At 34.8% G+C, this 20,502-nt stretch overlaps 1 protein-coding gene across 1 annotated transcript in view; it reads left to right on the top strand.

Moving 5' to 3' along the window:
- Positions 1-20,502, top strand: part of CDH18 (cadherin 18) — a 376,876-nt gene that overhangs the window by 248,686 nt on the left and 107,688 nt on the right. Inside the window, exon 5 of the mRNA XM_065905363.1 lies at positions 19,224-19,411. Coding sequence (XP_065761435.1) covers positions 19,224-19,411 — 188 coding nt within the window. The remainder of the gene's footprint in view (positions 1-19,223; positions 19,412-20,502) is intronic.

Here is a 20,502-nt window from a genome sequence, read left to right as displayed (position 1 = left end):
TTAATTTAACAGTTGGATGGAATAATATTTTTCATTATTTTCCTTATTCAGTATATTTTCTTACTTTTAAAATGTTTTATGTAAGCCATAAACTAAGTTTTTTTTTCATTTGTTTTAATCTGGCTTCACATTTTGTTGTTTACTTTTAACTTATGTTGGGGGAGTGTGTGATTTCCTCAGTTCTGTCTCACCACAACAAAAATTTGAAATGGCAGACCAGTGTTACTGCTCAGTTACAGCTCAGTTTTATTTGGCAAGCAAAGGAAAAATCCTCAAGGCATGAAAGCGGGCCAACCCAAAAGAGGCAAGTGGCTCAATTTTGACTCCTCTTTTAATATGTTTTTTTTTTTTCTCTTCCCTCTGAGCCTGCCCTCTATGAGTTGGGCTAGCCAGGAGGGCTGTTTGTTTCATTCGAGGGTCTCACTCTGATCCTTGGACCTTCCTTTGTTCTATTTTCATGGACTTTTCCCTTCCTTTGTCTTTTAACCAACACTATTTTGAACTCTTTTATCCTATTCTAACTGCCTAAATAGTTTACTGATACATTTATAAATAATTACTGATACATTTCTATTTAAGTCTTTATCTTTGTACTTGTTTCTTTTGTTTGTTTTTTTCTATTCTCTCCTTCCTTACTTTCTATGAATTATTCACATATATAATTTTGTTCATTTTATCCTCCATCAATTTTTTTAAAATTTTACTTTCTTCTGTTTTCTTTAATGTTTGCTTTAGATATTACAGTTTATTTCATTCCACCTTAAGATATAATTTATCACTTGAAATAATGGAACAACTTTAAACTCCTGAGCCTCTTTGAGTTTCACTACTTTTGTCTCATACTTAGCCTTATATGGAATTGCCATTTTCTTGTTAGTTAAAGATTTGTGCTTTAAGGCAATTATAATTTATCTTTCTGGTGGTATTTATTATTTATTTTCTATTTTACTTCTATAGTCATTAGTAGTTTTCTTTATGTTATTAAGCGTTCATCTTAGGTATTTAAAAATCCTTTCCTAATAATTCTAAAATCAACATCATCTATGGGTCATTTTACTGACTGGTTCCTTTTCGATTTTAGTCATATTTCATTTTCAAGTGTATCTTATTATTATTGGTTGAACATTGTATGTAAGCAACTGGAGAAGTTCCTGATTATGTCACTCTTTTCCACAGAGATATGCTATTTTCTTGTAGATTAAATTTAGAGTATGTTGTTGTCATACAGTTGCTCAGTCATGTCCGACTCATTGCAACTCCACAGGCTGCAACATGCCAGGCTTCCCTGTCTGTCACTATCTCCCTGAATTTGCTCAAATTTACAAATTTAAGCAATTCATACAGAGTTTTATATAATATAGAATTACTACTCCATACTAGCACAGTTAAACTTTGCTATAACTGATAAATTTCATCTTTTCCCTTATTCCTGGGAAACATGCTCTTAATCCTAAGAACTAATTTTTCTCTAATATCAGCTGGAGTCAAAAGCATTTACTAAATCTGATTCCTGGTGCCTCATACCTTCTGAAATATCTGTGTAGCTCTTTATGTCTTCCAGCTTTGCTTTATTTCAGTTTCTTTGAGTCTCTACATGTGCAAATGTAGTGCATATATCTATAATTATCATAAGGAAAGACATTCAGTCTTTGGGGTTCATTTCTCTACAGTTTCTTATTTGTGTCTTCATTCTCCTTTCAGCTACTATGGCAGACCTTTAATCCAAACCTTGGTCTCACAAAGTACATAATTTCTGTTAGGTTCTTCTCTTTAGCACATTATGTTGAAAAATGCCCTGAGTCTCTGAGAATGTAAAACTAATCTCGTGTGCTTCCTTTCCCTCAAGGACTATACCTCATCCGGACCTTCCTGCACTAAATGCTTTTCAATGACAGTCATTCTATGTACATTGTGCAGCTTGTAGACTTGTATTTTTGATGGGAGAGATAGTCAGATATGGGCTTCCCTTGTGACTCAGACGGTAAAGAATCCACCTGCAATGAGGGAGACCTGGGTTTGATCCCTGGGTTGGGAAGATCCCCTGGAAGAGGGCATGGCAACCCACTCCAGTTTTGTTGCCTGGAGAATCCCCATGGACAAAGGCGCCTGATGAGCTATAGTCCATGGGTTGCAAAGGGTCAGACACATGACTGAGCAGCTAAGCCAACAGCATAGTTAGATATATACCATTCCATCAAATCCAGATTGGAAATACCACTCCACTTGTTTAAGTTGAAAGGTCATGGAAAGTACTTGGAAAAGTAGTATATCAATTTGATATTTAACCTAGCTAAATTGAAAGTATACATTTTGAAAGAAAGTTGGGAATCTATTAAAAATAGTTTTTCATTCAACCCTTTTAAAGACAAAATATATTTATCTATGTTATGATTTAATATATAAAGAATTGCAAAAGATATTTTATTATATATTTATTCTATTAAACAAGATACATATACCTGAAGAGAACAGTTTCTCAGACAAGGTAACAGCCAAATTTAATAAATTTGTGGAATTATTTTAATTTTGAAGTTGTATATTTTTGAATAATTTGAAATTACATAAGTGGAAAATGATCAGTTATAACATGTCAATTATTTTATGATTTGTTTTTGGTCTGTTTGACTGTATACTGTGACAGAGTTGTAGACTGATTTATTTGCTTATTCATTTTTACTTGTTCTGTCTATCTTGTATAGGTATATATGTTCATGGTCACGGGCATGTATTTCTTAGAGTCTTTACAAATAAATTTCTAATTCTTCATTGAACACTGGGAAAAAGTAGGAAAGGTTTTCAGTTAGTGTTTATAAGTTCGCTTTTTTTTTTACTGTGTTGTGTGCAGTCTTCTGTAGTTGTAATTCGCTGGCTTAGTTGCCCTTTGGCATGTGGGTCTTAGCTCCCCAACCAGGGATCAAACTCATATCTCCTGCATTAGAAGGCAGGTTCTTTACCATTGGACTGCCAGGGAAGTTCTAAACATTCTTTTAGCTTTTTTTATGAATCATGTTTATGATTATAAATGAGGGGATGTTAAAAAGAAAAGTGTCCCCATTGTATCATTGTTTTGAAGAAAAACACATTTTGTACAGGAGAACCGGTTTTGCAACAGTGCATGTTGACACATGATAATGAAGAAGTAGGCTAAGCAATTTTAAAGATATTATTCCTGATTACAGTGAATATTCTGATGTAGGTCAATTATCCTTCTAATGTATGGAATTCAAATAGCTGTAGAATTAGTCATTTATATTATTCATATATTAAAAATATTGTATGCAGAGCTTAACATAATGTTTAATGATTATTATTCAATAAAAGTGTCTTAGATTCAGGAAAGTCTTTTTTTCTGTTTTTAATTTGAAATTAGCATTTCTAATGTATACTGTATATGCATATGTATACTGTATATGCAAGTTAATTTAGAGATTTTAAAACTCTCAGGTTAATTTATAATGTCACATATCCTGGTAAGTCATATATCACAATATCTTAACCACTTACATGTCAATCAGCTTCCTGTCTCTCAAAATCTTCTATAAATAAATATATATATATATATATATATAATATATATTTAAGGTAGTCACTTTCCTAAGTCAATATTATTCATGTAATAAAATATTAATTAGTTTGCATAAATGTAATGATTAGTTGATTGCAGTTCCTACAGGCTAGGGCATGGGCTTAATCTTAGGGAATAACTTATTTGCTCACCTTGCAAAGTTATTGAAGCATAGACACAAAGTCTTTTAAAAAGCAATTAGTATCAAGACTATCCTGGGAAAAAAGAGTATTAAAAGGGACAAGCTTCAATGAATCAAATGCTCTTTTTTGTTATTCCCATCAACTCTTCCTTTCTTAAATGTGCTTCAGCTAATCATTAGCATTTTATGATAAACTCTAAGAAATTATTTGAAAAGGATCACATATGACATATGAAATTATGGCACATTCAGAAATAAAATATGAAATGATATCTGTATCTCTATGTCATGTAAAATTATGTAGTCAGCATCAAAATTGGTAATGTTATTTAAAGGTATCTTTAAAACTTTCTAATGAGGCAGATCATTACTTAGAAATAATACACATATATTCAAACTAAGAGAAAAGGACATTACTAATGTGCTATAAATAATATGGTACCTAAAATCCAATAATGCACATTCTGCCACCTCATAGTTCAGCCAGTCTAAACTTCATATCCAGGAATAATCTTAAGTGTGCCAATGTATTTAATTTTCTTAAAAATGAATAAATTCTACCATAAAATAATTTAAGGCATCAGAAATGCTACAGATTGTATAGTAGACATTTGGTGTAACAGACATTTCATTAAGAAAAATTTTAGAGTTTGTGCAAAGTTTTATCCATTGATTAGGTGATGCCATCTAACCATCTCATTCTATGTTGTTCCCTTCTCATCCTACCCTTAATCTGGGTACCCTTAATCTGGGAACAGCATCAGACACAGTATTTCCCACTGAGTTGGCTTTTTGCATCAGGCTACCGAAATACTGGAGCTCCAGCTTGAATATCAGTGCATTCAGGATTGATTTCCTTTGGAATTGACTGATTTGACCTCCTTTCAGTGCAGGGGACTCTCAAGAGTCTTCTCCAACACCACAATGCAAAAGCATCAATTCTTTTGTGCTCAGCCTTCCTTAGGGTCCAACTCATACTCCCATACATGACTACTGGAGAAACCATAGCTTTTACTATATCAATCTTTATTGGCAAACTGATGTCTCTGCTTTTTAACATGCTGTCTAGGTTTGTCATCCTTTTCTTCCAAGGAGCTAGCGTCTTTTAATTTCATGGCAGCAGTTACTGTCCACAGTGATCTTGGAGCCCACAAAAATAAAGTTTGTCACTGTTTCCAATTTTCCCCATCTGTTTGCCATGAAGTGATAGGACTGGATGCCATAATCTTAGTTTTTCAAATGTTGGGTTTTAAGCCAGCTTTTTCACTCTCCTCTTTCCCCTTCATCAAGAGGCTCTTTAGTTCTTAACTTTCTGCCATTATGTAGCATCGTTTGCATATCTGAGTCTGTTAATATTTCTCCTGGCAATCTTGATTCCAACTTATGATTCATCCATCTACACATTTTGCATGATGTACTCTTAGGTAGACTCTGGGAGTGGGTGATGGACAGGGAGGCCTGTCATGCTACAGTTCATGGGGTCACAAAGAGTCGGACATGACTGAGTGACTGAACTGAACTGACTCTGCATATAAAGTAAATATGCAAGGTGACAATATGCAGCCTTGACATACTCTTTTCCCAATATTGAAACAGTTCGTTGTTTCATGTCTGGTTCTAACTGTTGCTTCTTGACCTGCAAACAGATTTCTTAGGAGGCAGGTATGGTGGTCTGATTTTCCCATCTCTTAAGAATTTTTCACTGTTTGTTGTGATCCACATGTCAAAGGTTTTAGCATAGTCAATGAAGCAGAAGTAGATGCTTTTCTGAATTTCTCTTGCTTTTTCAACAGTCCAACAGATGTTGATAATTTGATCTCTGGTTCCTCTGCCTTTTCTTCAGTCCAGCTTATACATCTGGAGATTTTCCATTCATGTACTGGAGCCTAGCTTGAAGGATTTTGAGCATACCTTGCTAGCATGTGAAATAAGTGTAATTGTATGGTAGTTTGAACATTCTTTGGCATTGCCCTTCTTTGGGGTTGGAATGAAAACTTACCTTTCCCAGTCCAATGGCCACTGCTGAGCTATATCTTATAACTGCTAGGGGTGAACCAACCTTCATGATCTTTACAGGAAAATAAATGTAGTATATAAATTATTGATATTTTGCTTTTACAGTAGTTAAGTAGCTACTATAAAAAGGAACCTAAATTTAGAGGAATGAAGGAAAAAAGTGGCAGACAATCTGAACATTAATTTCATTGTTTAAAAAAAAGAAAACAGAAACAATTCAATATATATGAGTTAGTCCTAGAATCTCTAAGCTCTCATTAGCTATAGAACTCAGAGACTCCTTTTTTTCCAATACAGCCACTTCTTCTGCTAGGGAGAATATACTCTTGCATATTTGCCTAGGTATTGTCGTGCTGTCTTCTGACCTTGAAAATATAAAGAACATGTGGGAGTTTCTTTCTACCAGAGATCTGTTGTAGAGTTCTGTAAAGCCTAAATGTGATACTCTGGAATAATAAGAATTTAGGAGTTTATGTGCATTCTGCCACTGATGTAAGTTTTCCCTCAGTAGACTTCATATTTTCATGTGGTCACAGTAGTGTGAGTGCATTGGTACTTCAAGTGAGAAATTTTCAAGTTGTTTTGTGGGAGCTCAGAGCCACTGTAAGGCAGGATCTGGCTTGGCATCTTAGCTTGTGAGCCATGGAGAAAAGAGGGAGTATATAATCCCAGGAATTCAGTGAGATGTTACTAGAGCTAGGTGTATGGCATGAAACCAGGGTTTGCTCTGAAATTTTTAAAAAAAAGGGGGAGGAAAAACTGCACCTGTCAATCAACAGAAGACAGAGCACAGGCATTGATGTTAAGAACTCAAGCAAATTAAGGAAAAGAATTAGACACAACTAGACACAGAGAAAGTAAACTGGAAGACATATTTGAAGAAAATTAGCCAGAATTCATCTGAGAGGCTCAAGATTAGAGAGAGAGAAATCATTATGTGCCAAAGGAAAATAATCAAAGGACTTTCATATGAAGACACCAAAGAAAATGGTGAGGCAGTATTAAAAAACAAACAAACAAAACCCTAGACTAAGATTTTTCAAGAATAAATACAGACATGGATCCTTAGATAAAAAAATTGTAAGAAACTCCAAACAGGGTCAAAATTATTATCACCTAGATGTGCTATGGTGAAGTTTAGAATTCCAAAGCCAAAAAGAAAGTAATTAACTTACCATGAACTTGTCAACAAAAGTAGAGTACAAAGAACGATAGAGAAGTGGCTTCCAAATTGAGGAGAAAGAGGAAAAACTGTTTCTCAGAGAACCATTAACATGCTAAATTGCATTTTAAAAAGATGATATGAAGATGCATTAAAATAAAAAATGCATTCGATGAGTTCATTATTCAAACTCATTGACAAACTACTTAAGATGTTTGGGTCAGGGATTGCAATCATTACACAACATTCATTCTCATTTGTCTCACTTCCTCAGGGAATTGTTTGTAATAGTATTTTACTGACTTCCTATCCTCAAATACTTGGAATCTCTCTTACCTGCCCTGGTAGATTTACATGTTCTCTTCCTGTCTCTGCCATACTTTCCTATTAGTGTAAGTTATTCTCCCATTGAATTTAGGATTCATCAATTAATTTGACTAAGGCAAAACAACAACAAAATATGTGGATTTGTGTTTGAAGAAGATCAAAGCACTAAGTAATGCTTATAAGATGCTATAAAGTGACTGTATTTTGCTTTGATAAATATTTTCCTAGAATAACTTGGAAGGCAGAAAATGTACCTAATATACCCATGGCTTTAGGAGAAGAGATTTTAAATGAGAATGTCTATGAGTTGATTGCTATTGGCTGTATTTGATAAGATATTACAAAAAAGAAATGAGCTCAGGGGGAAAAAATACCAGTATATTTTGTAATAGACGTGAAAAAGAAGAGGAAGAAACCAAAATTTCATGACTTTTATGGCTAAAATGTAAATGTAAAGAGTTCAACAAATAAATTAGCCTCAAAGTCTTAAGGACAGAAACCCTTGTAATGATTGCATAGAATCATTTTTGAATTTCTGTGAGCCACTAACATTTTTTTTTCCATCTAAATTGGATTTTTATTTCAATAATTTTGTCTTTATTTATCCCCAATTATATGTTGAATTTGTGGTGGGCAAATAATGTGTCCTAACTCAGTGGTCTCTGGAACAAGAAAAGCTATGTTGTATATGATTATATCGAAAGATCTTAAAATCAAGACTGGTACTTCATTTAAAGAGATTTGGGAATGTCAGGGAACTGTTAAGTACTTTTTAACTCTAAGCAACACGTAGTTCCTTAGAGTCTAGAGAGTAAACTGAAGAGTTATTTGAGTTCAGAGAGTAGACTGTGTACAGGTTATATTACTTTTTCACAATCATTTATTTCTTTCCCTCCCTTATCATGTTTTCCTATAAATGGTGTATATGCTCCTGCTACTTAACTTCGGGTCAAAGTCTGTTTTGCCAACTGAAGATGAATAGACATGCCACATGGCACTTTAAATGCCCTTCAGTGGTTGCATCCTTTGTTCCTTATCTTGGCCTTCCTGATGACTATCTTTTCAGCTCATATTCTGGAATGAAAATTCACTTTGAACAGAGACTAACCCAGCAGCTGTAACTTAGTCATAGTTCTTATACTACGCAAGGTAGAATTAAATATTTGCTGTTGTCTGAGATATTTTGGTGATTAATCAACATATAAACAGATAATAAAAATCTGTTATCTTTAGCATTATCACTTCATAATATACTATAGAGTTTTATCGTATATCTTTCCCATAAGAATGTGCACTCCAAAAGGATGAGGATTTTGGTGTTTTGTTTACTGTATACTTACTACTTGAAACTGGGACTTCCCAGGTGGTACTAGTGGTAAAGAACTGAGGCTTAAGGGATGTGGGTTCAGTTCCTGGGTGAGGAAGTTCCCTGGAGGAGGGCATGGCAACCCACTCCAGTTTTCTTGTCTGGAGTACCCCATGGACAGAGGAGCCTGCCAGGCTACAGTCCATGGTGTTGCAAAGAGTTAGACACAACTGAAGTGACTTAGCACATATGCACAGTACCTGAAATTATTCTGGCACAAGGTAAGTGACATTTAGTGAATAAGTCAACAATCTAGATTGATCCAAAACTTTAAGTGAAAGGGTATATATTCATAAATAATTAAGAACTTTTAAGGGAAAATAATTGAAGGGGAGTTGATAAAACAGATATCAACATCCACTTGGTTTGAAAAGTAGATCCATTGTATATCCTTGCCTCCTTTGTCAAAGATAAGGTGTCCATAGGTGCGTGGATTTATCTCTGGGCTTTCTATTCTGTTCCATTGATCTATATTTCTGTCTTTGTGCCAGTACCATACTCTCTTGATGACTGTGGCTTTGTAGTAGAGTCTGAAGTCAGGCAGGTTGATTCCTCCAGTTCCATTCTTCTTTCTCAAGATTACTTTGGCTATTCGAGGTTTTTTTGTATTTCCATACAAATTGTGAATTTATTTGTTCTATTTCTGTGAAAAATACCATTGGTAGCTTGATAGGGATTGCATTGAATCTATAGATTGCTTTGGGTAGAATAGCCATTTTGAAAATATTGATTCTTCCAATCCATGAACACGGTATGTTTCTCCATCTGTTTGTGTCCTCTTTGATTTCTTTCATCAGTGTTTTATAGTTTTCTATGTACAGGTCTTTTGTTTCTTTAGGTAAATATACTCCTAAGTATTTTATTCTTTTTGTTGCAATGGTGAATGGTATTGTTTCCTTGATTTCTCTTTCTGTTTTTTCATTGTTAGTATATAGGAATGCAAGGGATTTCTGTGTGTTAACTTTATATCCTGCAACTTTACTATATTCATTGATTAGCTCTAGTAATTTTCTGGAAGAGTCTTTAGGGTTTTCTATGTAGAGGATCATGTCATCTGCAAACAGCGAGAGTTTCACTTCTTCTTTTCCTATCTGGATTCCTTTTACGTCTTTTTCTGCTCTGCTGTGGCCAAAACTTCCAACACTATGTTGAATAGTAGTGGTGAGAGTGGGCACCCTTGTCTTGTTCCTGATTTCAGGGGAAATGCTTTCAATTTTTCACCATTGAGGGTGATGTTTGCTGTGGGTTTGTCATATATACCTTTTATTATGTTGAGGCATGTTCCTTCTATTCCTGCTTTCTGGAGAGTTTTAATCATAAATGAGTGTTGAATTTTGTCAAAGGCTTTCTCTGCATCTATTGAGATAATCATATGGTTTTTATCTTCCAATTTGTTAATGTGGTGTATTACATTGATTGATTTGCAGATATTAAAGAATCCTTGCATTCCTGGGATAAAGCCCACTTGGTCATGGTGTATGATTTTTTAGTATGTTGTTGGATTCTGTTTGCAATCTCTTTAACAAGTGGTGCTGGGAAAACTGGTCAACCACTTGTAAAAGAATGAAACTAGAACACTTTCTAACACCATACACAAAAATAAACTCAAAATGGATTAAAGATCTAAATGTAAGACCAGAAACTATAAAACTCCTAGAGGAGAACATAGGCAAAACACTCTCCGACATAAATCACAGCAAGATCTTCTATGACCCATCTCCCAGAATATTGGAAATAAAAGCAAAAATAAACAAATGAGACCTAATGAAACTTAAAAGCTTTTGCACCACAAAGGAAACTATAAGCAAGGTGAAAAGACAGCCCACAGATTGGGAGAAAATAATAGCAAATGAGGAAACAGACAAAGGATTAATCTCAAAAAATATACAAGCAACTCCTGAAGCTCAATTCCAGAAAAATAAATGACCCAATCAAAAAATGGGCTAAAGAACTAAACAGACATTTCTCCAAAGAAGACATACAGGTGGCTAACAAACACATGCAAAAATGCTCAACATCACTCATTATCAGAGAAATGCAAATCAAAACCTCAATGAGGTACCACTACACGCCAGTCAGGATGGCTGCTATCCAAAAGTCTACAAGCAATAAATGCTGGCGAGGGTGTGGAGAAAAGGGAACCCTCTTACACTGTTGGTGGGAATGCAAACTAGTACAGCTGCTATGGAGAACAGTGTGGAGATTCCTTAAAAAACTGGAGATAGAACTGCCATATGACCCAGCAATCCCACTTCTGGGCATACACACTGAGGAATCCAGATCTGAAAGAGACACGTGCACCCCAATGTTCATCGCAGCACTGTTTATAATAGCCAGGACATGGAAGCAACCTAGATGCCCATCAGCAGATGAATGGATAAGGAAGCTGTGGTACATATACACTATGGAATATTACTCAGTCATTAAAAAGAATTCATTTGAATCAGTTCTAATGAGATGGATGAAACTGGAGCCCATTATACAGAGTGAAGTAAGCCAGAAAGATAAAGAACATTCCAGCATACTAACACATATATACGAAATTGAGAAAGATGGTAACGATGGCCCTATATGCAGGGCAGAAGAAGAGATGCAGAAGTACAGAACAGAGTTTTGAACTCTGTGGGAGAAGGTGAAGGTGGGATGTTTCGAAAGAACAGCATGTATATTATCTATGGTGAAACAGACCACCAGCCCAGGTGGGATGCATGAGTCAAGTGCTCGGGCCTGGTGGGCTGGGAGGACCCAGAGGAGTCGGGTGGAGAGGGAGGTGGGAGGGGGGATCGGGATGGGGAATATGTGTAACTCTATGGCTGATTCATATCAATGTATGACAAAACCCACTGAAAAATTAAAAAATTAAAAAAAATTAAAAAAAAGAAAAGTAGATCCAGTGGACTTTGTGAAGCCCTTAGGAAGCCATATAATGTGTACCCCAGGACTTGGTATATGTCAGAGTTGGAGTTACAGATAAAATACACATCAGATAATGAAAGGCACAGGCCTCAGTGGCCATCCTTGTAAAAGTAGATAACTCAACATCTTGAAGGTTTACGAAAGTGATTAAAGACATATGCTACTTATACTTTAAAGGAAACTTTAGGTTATTTTATGGCATTAGAAAAGGGGAAGATTAAAAAAAAGACATTATAGATAAAGTGATTGATCAATATTACTACATAAGTATTACATTTCTTTACGCAAAAGATATAAACATAGGGAAAATATAAATTGCTTTGTATTTTATGTAACATAATACTCATAATAATTATATATAATTGATGATATTAGAAGATTTTAAAAAGCCTTTTGTATTACAAAATCATAAAAGTTAGGAGTATATCCAATTACTATAATAAAAGAGAAGGTGATATTACAGATGTCCAGAGATCTGAAGATTAACCAAGTATAGGCAACAAATCTTCTTGTTTGAACGTTAATCATCATTTTTAATAAAATATAAACAGAAATTGTTTCAACATAATAAGTAAGGAAGGCTTGAAGTTTCTGATATAACTACATTTTTGTTCAGTAACCTGATGTTGTGTAAAAGGAGATGTAGGAAATAAATTAGGAGTTCTAGAAAACTGAAAATGCTTAATAAAGATCAACTTGAAGGCAATAAAAATCAAAATAACCAATGCTCAAATGAAAACAATTATATAAATGAATATAAATATAAAAATGAAAAAAATGAAAAATGAAAAATCTTTATATAATAAGCACATAGTATTTTATATGCAGGAGAGGACAGAGAGGAAAATCTATGAATGTAAACATCCCTTCAAAAACAACAACAAAAAAATGAATGTTTGGAAAGAAAATTTTCATCACTGGGAAAAAAAGAAACTCAGATTAAAACAGCTCAACATGTTTTAATATTAAAACACCACCCAGATTTAAACATATTCTTGTGATACTTGTGTATTATAAAGACCAAAATACATCCAAAAATTATGGATGCAGGAAAAGAGTTTATCTCACAGCATTAAGTAGGCTGGCTGCTTGTAATTTTCATCAAACTATAGCTCATCTCCTCACATGTAGTGGTTCAAATTTGGACACTCTGGTTAGTTTGGGACAGCTTTTGCATCACATTTTTGCAAGTCATTAAATACTTCGGCCTTAAACAAAACAAAAATTTGCTTTGCTATGAAAGATTTTTTTTAAGTGATTCTTTATTGCCACACAATTCAGACAGCATATCCCTCCATAACTGATGACTATCAAAACAATAGCCAGGGCTGTTCTGTTGTAGCTTGTGTATATGACAACCAACTTATGAATTATGAGTGTACTGGAACAGCATTATTATCAAATATGACTATTTTTTACAAAAGCCAAGCTACTGATAAAGAACAAATTGGCTGTTTTATATACCAAATAATGTGTAAAATAAATTTCTTCATTTAAAAAATTATGTTAAATGATTGGGATTTTTTTTAATGTATAAGCTATTCTATAAAAGATATTTTTTAAATCAATCCCTTTGTTATATCAACTAGATCTATGATTGTATCTATGGCATTATGAGATTTTAAAGTAAATATTTTCTAACTATGCAATACATATATAAATATTTCACATACATGGTCATACACATGACAAGTTTTCTCTTGTAAATGCTCCAAGAGAAGAAAGGAAGCTGGGGGAAAAAGAAACCTCTCCCCTTAATTTCAACAGGGAGAATTAAGAACCAAGTCTGTTGTTTTAAATTTGTGTCTGTCCTTATGAACCCAATTATAAAATTTATTTCTGTAAAATGAATACATGATCTCTTTCTCTCAAGCTTATATATACATGATGATAGTCAAAAAACACAATCCGTATGATATGTTTGTGTGTGTGTGTTTATGTGTCTGTGAGAAATAAAATCTCAATGTATTTTTTTTTTAGTCCTCCTTACTCCTCTTGAAAGTTGAATAACACTCGTACAATATGTAACCTTTTTGTGAACTCAAGCAGAGTACACTGAGGGAGCTTTTTGGCAACTGTAGAAATGCTGATTAGACTGTACTGTAAAATTATCCAAGATAAGATCTTTTTTCTTTTTCCCAGAGAGAGCAATTACCGAGTAAAAATAACACAGAAAGGCAAGAGATCATTTACCGTGTGTACCAAGATTCTGAGAGTTTTGGCCTTTGCTAATCTTATTTAAATAAGAGTGCATTTCTTTCTAAATCATAAACTGACTCTTTCCATGTGATTGGATTATATCATGAATAGGAAAGTCAAAACTTTAGACCTCAGGTCAAAGATTACTAAATACGTTTGAACTATATCCTTTAAAGATTCTCCCAAATGTTTTTACTCCTAAAGGGAATTCCAATTTTCATAAAATAATAGGTAAATGAAAATTCGTGTATTATCATTATTATTCAAAGATGAAAATAACCTAATTATTTTTGGACTGTTGACTCTCAGTTGTTAGAATTCTTAAAGGTGACTCTGCATGCTATATGTCTTCATAATTGATCATTGCATGATTTTGTTATAAGTAGTGTGTAAAGTTTTCTCTAAAATCTTTTGTTATTTTAGAATAATTTTAGATATTTTCTCCCAAGGTTAATCATAGTATCTTAAAATGTGATTAAACCTCAAAAATATATTTAGGATTAAAATTTCAAAGGAACGTGTGAATATTAATGTTAAAACAGAAATATTATTAAAATATTTGAGCATGAAGTGCCCTGGGCTCCTTTTAGAATATGCTTTCTATCTAAAAGCATCTGGATCCCAAAGACCTTGGTTTCCCTGAAATTATTTCCAACTAATAAAAATAAATGAAAAATTAAAAAAATTAAAAAAAAAAAGAAATTATTTAAATCCTAGTAACTTTATTTTTATATTCTTAGTGATCTTTGTTGTCAGAGACATCTAAAGTTCATTGAGTTCATATCCATTTATCATAATATCTCTGTTTTATTTTAAATTTTCTCTTCTATGAATTCTATAATTATCTCACTAGAATATCATACACACACATATACATTCATATGTATCATATACATACACATATATACATTCAATAGTTCTGTTTCCCAAATTGCTGATAATTTTATCATGTTGGACAATTTCTTTATTCATTATTTTTATTCACTTATGAATAAAATAGACATGGGTTGTTTCTGTTATCTTGGCCATTGTGAATAATGCTGCAGATATCATAAAGACACAGGCATCTCTTTGAGATTGTCATTTCAATTTCTTGGACTATGTACTCTGAAGTAGGATTTCTGGATCATGTTGTAGTTCTATTTTTACTCTTTTCAAGGAGCTCCATACTCTTTTACATAGCTGCTACACCATTTTACTTTCCTACCAAGAGTGTCCAAGGATTTCAATTTCTCCAAAACCATGCCAACACTTTTTATTTTCTGTTTTGCCAACAAGAGCCAGTTTAACATATTTGAGGTTACCTCTCACTAAAGTGTTAATTTGCATTTCCCTGATATTAATGATGTTGAGCATATTTTCATATACCTGTTGCCTATTTTTATGTCTTTTTTTGGAGAAATGTCTGCTCAAATCATTTGTGCATTTTTCTAATCATTATTGTTTCTGTTTTTGTTTTGCTTGAGTTGTAGGAGTTATTTATATATTTTGGAAGCTTGAAAATATTTCCATGCATCCTCTGCATTGCCTTTTAATTCTGTCGATTATCTGCTTCACTGTGCAGAACTCTTTTAGTCTGCTGTAGTTCCATATTTTGAAGTACACAATATTACGCTGTTAACTGTAGGCACTATGTCATGCAGCAGGTCTCTAGAATTATTAAATCATCTAATATAATTGAGTAGCTTCCCGAGTGGCTCAGGGGTAAAGAATCCACCAGAAAATGCAGGAGACACAGGTTCAATCCCTGCCTCAGGAAGATCCTCTGAAGTGGAAATGACAACCCACTCCAGCTGGGCTAATCCTGTGGGCAGGGGAACATCATGGGATACAACTCATCTGGCCCCAAAGAATCATACATGATTGAGCACACACAAGAGAAAGTATGATCGAAATTTTACACCCGTTGAACAACAGAGGGAAAAGGACTCTTGACATCGGTCTTGGCAAAAATTTCTTGATTATGGCACAAAACATAGACAATAAAAGCAAAAATAAATGATGATTTCCAAGTTCTTTCTGTGATGAATAAAGCTGCTGTAAAAGTCCATGTGTAGGTCTTTATGTGGAAAGAAATTTTCAACTCCATTTGGTAAAAAAAAAAAAAAAGCAAAGAGTGTAATTACTGAATGTATGGTGTCTTCTAGGGGCTTCCAAGGTGGCTCAGTGGTAAAGAGTTTGTCTGCAATGCAGGAGCAGCAGGCAGCATGTGTTCAGTCCCTGGGTTGGGAAGATCCTCTGGAGGAGGAAATGGCAACCCTCTCCAGTATTCTTGCCTAGGAATCCCATGGAAAGAAGAGCTTGGCAGAATACAGTCCACGGGGTTGCAAAGAGTTAGACATGACTAAGGAAGCACCTACTTCATGGTATCTTTTAACCCAGGGGTCCCCAAACTCTGGCTAGACAACCAGTGCCTCCTGCCAGAGAAGCAGCAGCATTAGAAATCAGGTGCTCCATAAATGTAAAATGCTTGAATCATCCCCAAACCAACCTCCATCACCAGTCCATGGAAAAATTGTTTTCCATGAAATGGGTGTCTGGTGCTAAAAAAGTTGGGGACGACTGTCTAGGAGGATGAGCTGAGAATTTGATTATAAGTATTTCACCTTCAGCACTGGCTATAAGGGCAATAATTTATTTCTTTACAAAATAAAATTGGGGGATTAAAAGGCATTTGAAAACTTTGCTCCAAGAATAACTGCTTATCATGTTTTTGTTTGCTTGTTTGGATTTTTGTCTCAATTTTGCTTTTAATTTCCCCAAACATTATGCAAAGCACCGCAGAAAGGAAGGAACTAAACAGGATCCCTTGTATTTGTCAAATCACTGACAACTACAAGGCTGGTGTATATGAATGATCTATTGCTGTATTGCAAATCATCCAAGTGAGGAGTTTAAACAACCAATATTTATTACCTCATGATTTCTGGAGATCAGGAATCTAGGTTTGACTTAGCTGGGTGCTTCAGGATCAGGTTTATTAGATCCCAGTATGTTTGGCAGCAGAGGTTGTGATCTTATTCAGAAACTTTCCTGGGGGAGGCAGGGATGGTTTTTGCTTCCAGCTTACTGACATCATTGTTGCCAGTTTTCAGTCGCGTGTCATATGGTACACTCCATAGGGCTTCAATACAACATCATAGACAGTTTCCCCCAGGGAAGCAATCTAAGGGAACTTGAGAAATAGTACTCATGAAAGAAACCACAGCACTTTCATAACCTTATCTCGGAAGTAATACCTCATTAATTTTGCTGTGTTCAATTTACTAGAAGTGAGTCCACATATTTAGCCAACATTTGAGGAAAGGCAATTACTTAAGGGCATTGATATCACTGCAAATGGTGACTGCAGCCATGAAATTAAAAGACACTTGCTCCTTGTAAGAAAAGTTATGACCAATCTAGATAGCATATTAAAAAGCAGAGACATTATTTGTCAACAAAGATCCATCTAGCAGCAAATATCCTTTCTTCCTTTGCACTGAATCATCTTCTTCCAGGATAGGCTTCCTCTTGATTCTGCCTAAGGGTTTTCTGAGCCATACCTCTTTTATGACCCACTGGTACTATTTTTTCAACTTCCTTTGTTAAAACAATGTGCTTTGTAATAATACCATCATAATAATTCTGTGATTTACTTATTTATCTCTGTGTATAAAGACTCTTTTTTTTTTTTTTTTACAAGTGTCATCACCCTAATTTTCACAAGCCAAAAGTCCTTTAGGTGACTTATTGAATTATGGAAAGTTATAGTATACCTGGAACTCACAGTCTTTCACAACCAGGAAGTTGACTTTCTAGCCTATCTCAAAAAGTTTTGGGCAATAGGTTCTAATTTATTTTGCAACTTTTCTATATGTTTTTCATCAGAACAGTGTTCTATTTTATATGTAGCTTCCTGGGGCTTCCCTGGTGGCTCAGATGGTAAAGAAAATGTGTATGCAAAACCGGAGACTCAGTTTCAATCCCTGGGTCAGGAAGATCTTCTGGAGAAGGGAATGGCTCCCACTTCAGTATTATTGCCTGGAAAATCCCATGGACAGAGGAGCCTGGCAGGCTACAGTCCACGGGGTTGCAAAGAGTCAGATATGACCAAGTGACTGACACTTTCACTTTCAGGAATATTGTAACATTTTTAAGGATTCTAAAAAATTATTACAGACCTTAGATTAGCTATGCCAACATGAATTTTGGAAGCACACACATTGTCAGAAGCCTCTTTCAATGTATCAGAGAGAAGAGAGATGAGCTCCAGTTTGAACATTTTGGGGAATGGAATCTCCTTGTAAATCATTGTGAATCACCTGCCTATTCTTGCATCCATCAACTGAGAGGAATGGTGGAGTCCTATAAAAATGTGGATCTCATGCTTTTCCCAGGTCAAATAACTTTGTTAAGAGGAATATGGTGCCTTTAGCAATCTGACAGATCCTGGTCAAAGCACATGATTAAGATCAGGAGATCATGTTTCACAGAAGGTGCTCTACTCATGAACTGTTATGTTGGTGAGGGCTGTTGAACTAAAAAATAATATTTGAAGTCAAGTATAGTGTAAACAAATGTATAGAACTGAAAAAAATCTTTGTTGAATAACAAACAGACACAAACAGACTCACACATAAAAGGCAATTTTCAGTATCTTCATGTAGGTGCTGGAAAAGACTCTTGAGAGCCTGTTGGACAGCAAGAGCCTGTTGGGCAGACCAAACCAGTCAATCTAAATGGAATCAACCCTAAATATTCATTGAAAGGACTGATGCTGAAGTTAAAGCTCCAGTACTTTGGCCATGTGATGCATTGAGCCAACTCATTGGATTAGACCCCGATGGTGGGAAAGATTGAGGTCAGGAGGAGAATGATTGACAGAGAATGAGATGGTTGGAAGGCATCACCAATTCAATGGACATGAACTTGAGCAATCTCTGGGGGATACTGAAGGACAGGGAAGCCTGGCATGCTGTAGTCCATGGAGTCTCAAAGAGTTGAACATGACTTAATGACTGAACAACAACATTTAGCACTTTAAAGCATGCAATTTTACCTTTAGAAGAAAATTAGAATACTCCACACACTTACAGATGCACTAACTAAAAAATGAAATATCATACCAAAACTAAAAAAATTATTAACTCAGAAGTTATTTTTATAGATGCTTCACATTCACCTATCTATATGGCCTAATTGTATTTATGTATAGTATGAAATCTCATTAATTTAATCTTGGTTGAAATTTTTATAAAATTACATTTTAATTAAAGGTTTCTGTTATTTATATAGTTATTTGGAGCTTTATATAATAAATAAATTACTGTAATAGATGTGTCTAACTTTGTAATAAAACAATTGGTGACAACATGTACATCATGCTTATTATCTATTTCATAAGTGCCTATAGGGAAATGTGAGCATTGATGAAATAGATGTAAACATAAATAGATGTGTGGCCTAAATATTTCAGTGTCTTCTTATGAAATGATTGTTTTATGACCATTATTATATCAAATAATTTTAATATAAAATATTTTTTCAGAGCACTATCAGCTGTACGTTCCTGAGTCAGCTCAAGTTGGTTCAGCTGTTGGGAAAATCAAGGCAAATGATGCAGACACTGGCTCAAATGCGGACATGACATACTCCATCATTAATGGTGATGGTGTTGGCATATTCTCCATTTCCACTGACAAAGAGACAAGAGAAGGGATCCTTTCCTTAAAAAAGGTAAAAAAATTACTGTTAGTGAGCTAGGCAATTCACTCATTTGTCCATGAATGCAAGTTTGGCAAGATATTAATAATGTATATTTTCAAGTCATTAAAATGACAAAGTATCTCCTCTTTAATATGTAATAACATTTTAATTATGATTATGTCTAACTGTTTAAATCATTTCTTAAGTGTCAGTTGCTGAGTTGTGTCCAACTCCACGACCCCATGGACTATAGCCCACCAGGCTTCTCCATCCATGGGATTCTCCAGTCAAGAATACTGGAGTGGGTTGCCATTTCCTCCTCCAAGGGATCTTTCTGCAGGCAGATTCTTTACTGTCTGAGCCACCGGGGAAGCCCTATGTTTTAGTATGGTGGGAAGGTCAGATGTAGAATACACTATGAATGTATTCCTTTATTTTTGTTTTCAGATAACATAGTTACTGTGAATTCCAGTTCTATTAATATCATTATTTTACGTTATGCTAATCAAAGTAGCATTATAAGACTTTCCTGCTAGATGGTCATGGACCTTTTAGTGAAGTCATTTACCTTCTCATTACCCTCATTCTATTTTATTCCTAAGAATTTGTCACCAGATTAAATCTATTGCCTTTTGCTTTTAAGAGAATACTATGCTCATGCCTTTGTAAGAATGCAGTAGAACACAGGCAGTTAGCAAAGGAGAATTTAAATGCAACTTCTAAAGCAGTATGTCTCAGTGTTTAAATGTTTAACAATTTCAGCTTGAAAATCTAGTAACACGCAAGTCCCTAGGCCTTACCTTCATTATATTTTGATTCAGAAAAGCTGGGAGTGAGGAATTAGTCTTTTTAACAAGTACTCTGGATGATTCTACTGTATAGTATGTTGAGAACAAAGACTGAAAAATTATATTCTGATGGCTCAAACGGTAAAGAATCTGCAGTGTGGGAAACCTGGGTTCTATTCCTCAATTGAGAAGATCCCTTGGAAGAGGGCATGGCAACCCATTCCAGTATTCTTGCCCCAGAAGCCCCATGGACAAGGGAGCCGGGCAGGCCAGAGTCCATGGGGTCACAAAGAGTCAGACATGGCTGAGCAACTGAGCATACACACCGAACAG

This window comes from Muntiacus reevesi, chromosome 14 (genome assembly GCF_963930625.1).
Source record: "Muntiacus reevesi chromosome 14, mMunRee1.1, whole genome shotgun sequence".
Taxonomy (NCBI): Eukaryota; Metazoa; Chordata; class Mammalia; order Artiodactyla; family Cervidae; genus Muntiacus; species Muntiacus reevesi.
This window is presented reverse-complemented; position numbering and strand designations above follow the sequence as displayed.